Genomic DNA, 8,127 nt, shown 5'->3' on the forward strand with positions numbered 1-8,127 from the left:
GCAAACATGTTGAAGGTGTAATCTGAAAGAGACAGGAACCTGCTCAGTGGTTTCAGGGGAGAATGGAACTGGGCAGTATTAGATGGTAGTCTGTAAGATGAGTCTGGACATCAAAAAGAGGAAGCAATTGAAGGCAGAGATAATTACTGAATGGTGGAGGTTGAGGAAGGAAGAATGCTGTGCAGAGTTCAGGGAAGAGTTGAGGCCAGCTCATGGTAATAGTGAGGAGTCATCAGATGACTGGGAAAGTACAGCTGTAGTGGTGAGGGAAACTGACAAGAACATATTTCATACTTAATGTCGAAATGAAAAAATACGGGAAAGCATTCAAAGGAAGTTAGCAAAGACAAGGTAATATAGTAAGGGAAATAAAGAATGTAGATATGAGTACTGTTAAGCAAGGTCTACAGCAAAGGAAAAGGCTTATAGTGAGATGCATCTGAGAATGGACATTGAGAAAGGAGAAAAAGACTTCTTCTATCAGCTAGGCAGAGCCCTCAACCTTGAAAGGATGTGCAGCAGTTCAGGGTGATTAATGATAAAGACAGAAATGTACTAACAAGTAAAGGGGGCTTGGAAGGTGGAAGGAGTACTTTGAGGAGCTGATTAATGTGAAAAATGAGTGGGTGAGGGAGGATGCATGAAGGACAGGAGGACAGTTGGTGAATCAGGAAGTGCAAGGGATTCGGAAGGAGAAAGTGAGGGCAGGTGTGGTGAGGAAGAGTGAAAAGTGGCTAGTATAGATGGTTTCTCTATACCTGTTGGAGATGAGCAGTGGACTTTTTACCCAGATTGTTTACCTGCACCAATATTCAAGAGTGAAGATGGTGTGCAGAATCGCAGTGCCTACAATAGATGAAGGTGAAAATAGATGGGCATGATTAGAGGAGGAATAATGATATAGAGAACACGTAATGTTGAAGATGGACCTAGTGGGCAGGAAGGAAAGAGGAAGACTACATAGAAGTTTAATAGATGTAGTGAAGAAGGACACGCAGATGGATGATGATGATGTTAGGGATAGGATGAGATGGAGACAGATGATTCCCTGTGGCAATCAGAAGATGTGGGGTTCCTATTTTTCATTAATTGAAGTCATTTTAAATTAAATTATTTAAGTCTCTATACTTTAGGTATTATAACATATTAAGACTAAACAAATACATAATTATTCTTTACCTTTACACTTCATTTTTGTTCCGACAAATTTAAAAAGATGATGTTTTGAAGAGAAGTTACAGCGAGTCATTTATTTTATTTTACTTTATTTTATTTTATTTATCTAGTCGAAGTACAAGGAAAGGAACAGCACTCCTGTGTTTCCGGCGTCGTCCTGTTGACGCAATGACGCGATGACGTCAAACGGAAATCTGTAGCTCCAATTCTTTCTAGAATTCTGTAGCACTCTCTAGCCCGCTGTCTTCAGGGATGTTCATCTGAGTTTGTCTACATCTAATACAGCAAGAAGCTCTTCTAAAGAAACAAATACGTATTTCTGCGCTGTGCGGCGATCTTGCGGTCTGTCCTTGTTTCAATCAAACTTGTTAGCTTCTCATAGCTCGCGAACTTAGCTGAAGCCTATTGTAAGCTAACGGTGTTAGCTTTGGGGTCTTGGTGTCAGGATGTCCAGGATAGATTACAGCGTGTGGGACCACATTGAGGTGTCGGACGATGAGGATGACATCCATCCAAACATCGACACACCCAGTCTCTTCAGATGGAGACACCAGGTATACCAACAAGCCACGCATGGTTATAGTTAAGATGCTACACATGAAGTAAAAGTGATGCATATTTGACCTGAACTGTTAGCTGACCTCGTGTGTTTACTTTGGTTCTGTGTTCACTTTTAACATGAATATAGGAATGTTTAACTTTTTGCAACTAAATCCACATTTGGAAAAAAGAATAAAACAAGTAGTAAAGATTTTATATTTTGACCTCAGGCTCGTGTGGAGCGGATGGAGGAATTTCAGAAGAAAGGTGAAGAACTAAACAAGGGACTGTCCGAGTGCAGACGCAAGCTGGCAGACACACAGAAGAAAATCAAGGAGCTAACCATTTCAACATCAGAGGATGCCAAAGCAGAGTTGAGCAAAGTCCAGGCTGAGGAGAAGAAAATGAAAAAAGAGGAACGGGATTGGGAGAGAAAGGTGGGAGACTACCAACGGGAGGAGAAGAAGATGCCGTGGAATGTAGACACGCTCAGCAAGGATGGGTTCAGCAAGGTGAGGTAGAGTAAGTGGAGCTTAAAAAGCACTACAGGTTTTACATCGCACATCATTTATTACACTCTTTTTTTTCTAAAGTATTTTCAGGAAAACAAACGCTAACAAAACTGTTGTCTTTTCTCCATATTTCATCTTTTAACTTCTGCAATTGTTTGTTTGAGCCTGACATCCAAGGGAAAAATTGGCCGAAAACATGATCACCACATGTCCCCCACAACAGAGCCATTAGATCCCCTCAAAAGTTCAACACCTTGTTCACCTTGCTTTATCATCCATTCAACTCGTATGCCACTGTGCCCATCTGTCCTGCTTTAGAATAAAATGTGTGAAAGGACATGGTACTTCAGATGTGGCATCAGCTGCCATCACCTGCACTGATCCTTGGCTCAAAGCTGGAAGTATCACCAGTTACTTAAGAGAAGACATTAGACTGAAGGAAATAGGGAAAGGGCACACATACAGAGTCGACTTTTCTGTTTCAACATTTACAGTTGATTTAGAGTTCTGTGTTGAATCTTTGCAGATCCTACAAAGTAACCTCCACAAGGATCCAATACTCTCGCCAGCATTCATGCTTGTGCGTAGTGTTAATTACCTGGTCCTGTCTCAGTGTTTTATATGCAGAGTTAGCCATGATGGAAACAAATAAAACCGTGAAACAGTTGCTGATAGATTGAGCAAGTATTAAAAAAAAGTAGCCAGAAATGCAGAGGAGGAATTGACAGTACTAAACAGGCCAATACAACTGTTGTTGTTACGACATACCTACAGTATAGATTCAATGTAGAAGTCTACATCTACTCTCATTCTTTGACTTTGTAACACATTGAAGTCTTTTCTTGCAATTTTCAGATATGGGTTTATTAATATTGACATCTCTAACTTGTATGCAATGACATTCTTTCTGTAGAACTCAGAGACATTGTCGTTAACGAGTCCATTCTTCCACTGTCCTTTTCATAGAGTATTGTTAATGTCAAACCTGAAACTGAAGAGACCGAAGAAGAGAAGGAGCAAAAGCACAAAACATTCGTGGAGAAATATGAGAAAGAGATCAAACATTTCGGTAAGCACTCGCATGCATCAGTATTTACTCTCGTTACAAGGTACTGGTGAGAGTAGAGATGCTTCTTCATTACTCTCATTACTGCAGGCATGTTGCGACGTTGGGATGACAGCCAGAAGTACCTCTCTGACCATCCTCATCTGGTATGCGAAGAGACCGCCAACTACCTGGTGATCATGTGCATCGACCTTGAAGTTGAGGAGGTAAGTAATACAAACAGAGCTTGTTTGTCATGAATTCCTTCTGCACGTGACCATACTCCATCTAAATATTAAGCTGTAAAAACGCTTCTTCCTCCTGCAGAAACACGCATTGATGGAGCAAGTGGCTCATCAGACCATCGTCATGCAGTTCATTCTGGAGCTTGCCAAAAGCCTCAAAGTTGACCCCCGTGGATGCTTTCGCCAGTTTTTTGCAAAGATTAAGGTAACTAGTTTTAGTTTAGCTTCTATTAGTTTTGGTCTTTTTAATTATTATTGTATGGAAAGTAAATGTCAGAGTAAAGGTTTGGGAGCATCAGTACAGGCATTGCAATTTGGATTTGGATCTTATAACTTATTCAGTGACCTAAATATGGGGTGGAGTTCAGAGACCTGGTATTAAATTGAGCTCAAGGCTAAATTATTAAAGATGATGGCATTGGCATGGTTTGGTTCCAAGGTATTTAAGAAAACTGTTTCCTATTTGCATAAATGTTTCCGTGAACGTTTTACCTCACCACGTCTGTTTTATTTGTCTTTCTGAGTTTGTTAGCAAGTCAGGCAGAGAGCTCTTTCTTCCACACTTTGCAGTGGCATGCAAGCCAAGCTCCTGTTCTTATGGCAGGAGCTTAGAGAAGTTAAGGTTAAAAAGTTTGGTTACACTTTACTGGAGATTTACCTGGCAATGGTCACAACCACATATCCAAAAAGACTTGGCAGAAAAATGCAAGTTCTCAGACGACTAGCTTTAGTTTATCTTTGCCTAGGTTAGGTATTCACTGTTCACTAAAGTTTTACAGAGGGATGGATTTAGGTTGATTCTGTTCATCTTGATTCAAAGTTTTCTGTGGGACAAACGCTTCATCGGTCATCTGAGTGGTTAATTTGTCTATTAGTGATGAAACATTTCTTCCGCTGGCAAAGTTGCATCCAGATGAACAGATTCAGCTTTCTGGGATTTGCTTATTGTCGAAGATGTATTAAAAAATCCAGTCAAAAAAATTCTTTCTGTCTAAATTTTTGTATTAAAAGAAGTGGAGAACAGTAACATTGATCATCACCTGAACTCTGCAAATGTAGAGAACCGGTTCCTAACCTTTGACAGATTCCTCTGAGTTCACAATGTTGAATCCCGATCTGTCGTTATCTCCCTTGTTTTCAGAAACACAGTCTAACCTATAATCCTTCTGTTTTGAAAGCTTGACAGATGTATGCAAATGCAGGTTTACTTAACTAAACCGTTTTTTTCGTTGCTGTTTTTTTTAGTTCATAATAATAATTTCGGTCTGGTGCACCAGGGGATTGTGGAGTGGTTTTATTTTGGGGTTTTTTGTTTTTGTTTTTTTGCATCTAGACCTGTTGTACAGGAACTAAATTTAGTCCTCAGTGTACAGTGCACAGTTTCCGTAAACGGTCTCTGACATGGGGAAACCCTCGTACTAATTGTGTGCATACGTGTGCATACATGTGCCTTATCAGACAGCAGATCAGCAGTACCAGGAAGCTTTCAATGATGAACTGGAGTCATTCAAGGAGCGCGTTCGGGGAAGGGCGAAGATCCGGATAGAAAAGGCTATGAAGGAATATGAGGAAGAGGAACGACAGAAGCGCATTGGACCTGGAGGGCTCGATCCCGTTGAAGTGTATGAGTCACTTCCAACTGTAAGTTTTCAGCATAATTGAGCACATTCCTTTGTTTTCATTCTCTTGAATGGCGTGTTTCACAGATTGCATTGGTAATTGCAGGAGATGCAGAAATGCTTTGATGAGAAGGACATCCAAATGCTGCAAGAGGTTATTAGCAAAATGGATCCAACGGTAGGTTGTTTGGTGTTGTCGTGCAGGTTTATTACTGTGAAGCACTTTTTTTATAATGTGAAAAGTGCTATATAAATAAATTGATTTGATTAGATTATAGTTTTTCTCATCGGAGTCTGTTTAAATGTAAAAATGTATGTATATCTTTTTTTAAACATCCTAGCTTTACTCGGTTCATAAATGTGATTCGTTCTACATGATTTAGGTGGCAAAGGCTCACATGAAGAGGTGCATAGACTCTGGGCTCTGGGTACCCAACGCCAAGGGAGACGACGGGGAAGAAAAAGGGGACGAAAAAGACGACGAGCCCACCTACGAAGAGATCCAACACGAGAAGGAAGAAGCCAAAAAGGAATGACCACATCTGAATTGTGATTTGTTTTTATTTTTTTGGCAAATGTTACCCCACTGTATTTCAACTTCACTATGTGTATGTTTAGTTTGCCAACCAATGACACAACTTCTCAAAAATATTTAGCTGACATTTAAGGGATTAGTGTTCACCTAACTCCACAGCAACATTACGTGAACAACTGTTGCCTGGAAAAGAAACTGCCGCTTGTGTGTGTGTGTGTGTCTTATTTGTTTGGATCTCACTGAAGTTTTGTTCTTTGAGTTATTCGTAGCGCAGACATGCGTTGGCTGCTTTGTTTGTGTTGGTCATGATGATTTTGTACTTTTCAAATTCCAATTTTTCTTTGAGATTTTTGGCTTGAGCAGCCAGTGTATTATTTTCCCAAACTGCATTTTCTACAAACTTACTAATCTAAACGTTCACTCCTTGAGACAAAGCGTTTGTGGTTGTTTTGAATGTATGGGTGAGATCAGAGAGGGCAAACAAAAGCAGATGAGACCTGTAGTGGTGTTAACCCTGATGACTTTGTTGTCATTTTTAGTACGTCACAAACATGAAGACGATGACTACAACAATCACGACTTTAAAAAACAAAGCTTTTCATTTCAGGACACACTGGCTGCACATACTGTAACTAATTTACAGCCTGACGAAAAGGAGTTAAAAGTTCCTCAGGTTTAGCATTTCGTTATGGGGGCAATTGACAGATCATATGTTCTAATAGTGAAATTTGCACAGTAGTGCGTGCCAGTTAGGCGTGTTTGGAATCTACATTCACTTTCTGTGCTGTCATTTTGAAGGTGATTAGTACTTGGGCTTTTGCATGATGTCAGAACTTGTTTTACAAATAAACTAATTGCAATGGCTTATAAAAGGCATTTTTGACTGTCTTGGACATTAATAAATGAAACTGCTCAATGGATATATGAGCAAACTATTAACCCCAACAAATATTTATTTTTCATTGAAAGCTAATTTTAAGCTTGGGCAAAAATAACTTGAATGAATACAGAATGCATTTCTTAAACAATGATTTCATTTTTTAAGGGAAAAACCTACCAGGCCCTGTGAAAGCGAAATTGCCTGCTCTTGTTAAATGATGAGTTGATTGTGATTAACTGCATTTTTGGGGGGGGGCTGAGTTTCATTACTCCCTGACCTGTTGAATTGAGAGCTCCCTTATATAGAACCTATCTGACAAACAGCAACACGTCATACCACGATGTGAAGAAACTTGAGAACAGATAAGAAGAAGAAGTCATTGACACATATCAATCTGGAAAGGGTTACAAAACCATAAGGCTTTGGGACTCCAGCGAACAACAGTGATAGTCATTCCCACAAACCCACAAAGAAGTTCCCACAAAGAAGTGCAGGCCTCTCTTGTCTCAGCGAAGATCAAAGTTTATGATAAAAATGTTTTGTAGGTTTTTTTCCATATTTTTTGGACTGATTAAACAGAAGTCAAACATCTTGGAAGGCTTGTATTGATTTACATCTGGTGTAACTACATCAGGTGTATATAATGATGTAATTACATCAGTCAAAAAGTAGAATCTGCAATTAGTTTTTGGTAAAGTGACCTTTACATATCCTTTATTTATCCAAATAAAAAGCCTCAGTTGCATTAATAATATCTTTTTCTAAAGGATCGGCCCAAGAAGGCAGCAGAAATTGTCACAGGTATAACAGTTCTATAAAGATAGTTAAAGTGGGCAAAAAGGGCTGAATTGATTATAATATAGGTCCAATAAGAGAGAGCCATAAAGATACCTGCAAAATGAGTCAGTTCTTTATTTTATATACAACCCCATCATAAATCCTGTTGACTATAGCCTATTTACTAAAATCACATATGAAAAACAAAATAAAAATAAAAATCCAGCATTCTTGAAAGAAAAAAACATCAAACAAACTTGCTTTTTCCTTCCTGCACAATCTGCTGATTTCAGTTTGTGTGTGAGTTCAGTTTGTGCCGACCTCAGCCCAGCAGCCCGACGCAGGAAACCAAGGCAGTGATGACAAGTGCTGTGCAATACAGCAAATTTTGGTATCCAATACCAAGTAAATACAGGGTTTCCTATAACAATACCAATACTGAAACCTTTAACTTATAAATGCAACTTATATGGTGGGGGGAAGTTTGTCATATCTTATGACTTATTAGATGACTCATCATCAGTTCACAAATTCTCAACATATTTTAATGACCACTAAATCACTGTGATTTAAGATGTCGGCTTCTTGTTATAAATGTGTTCTTTAAATAAAACATTTCATACTGTATGTTGGAGGGATATTTTTTATTTCCAAAAAAACAAAAAATACTGAAGTTAGTGGATAAATTCAGTATGTTTTGATCTGATGCTAATACCAGCATTGGCATGAATACTATGGTACTTGGGTCGATCCCCTCTGATGAGCAGATGAGCAGCAGATGTAATGGCCACAGGAGGA

General features: G+C 39.1%; 1 protein-coding gene across 1 annotated transcript; it reads left to right on the forward strand.

Annotated features, from left to right (window-relative positions):
* The first annotated feature begins 1,391 nt into the window (after positions 1-1,391).
* Positions 1,392-7,059, forward strand: LOC146633919 (hsp90 co-chaperone Cdc37-like). The gene is made up of 8 exons (XM_085352632.1): positions 1,392-1,730; positions 1,947-2,228; positions 3,195-3,297; positions 3,385-3,500; positions 3,601-3,723; positions 4,977-5,159; positions 5,244-5,315; positions 5,521-7,059. Exons 1-8 carry the CDS (start codon positions 1,623-1,625, stop codon positions 5,671-5,673), a joined length of 1,140 nt encoding a protein of 379 aa, XP_085208758.1. The 5' UTR covers positions 1,392-1,622; the 3' UTR covers positions 5,674-7,059.
* The last annotated feature ends 1,068 nt before the right edge of the window (positions 7,060-8,127 follow it).

Source organism: Diplotaxodon limnothrissa, linkage group LG4 (genome assembly GCF_057381915.1).
Source record: "Diplotaxodon limnothrissa isolate DT_005_m linkage group LG4, D_limnothrissa_male_GT1.1, whole genome shotgun sequence".
Lineage (NCBI taxonomy): Eukaryota > Metazoa > Chordata > Actinopteri > Cichliformes > Cichlidae > Diplotaxodon > Diplotaxodon limnothrissa.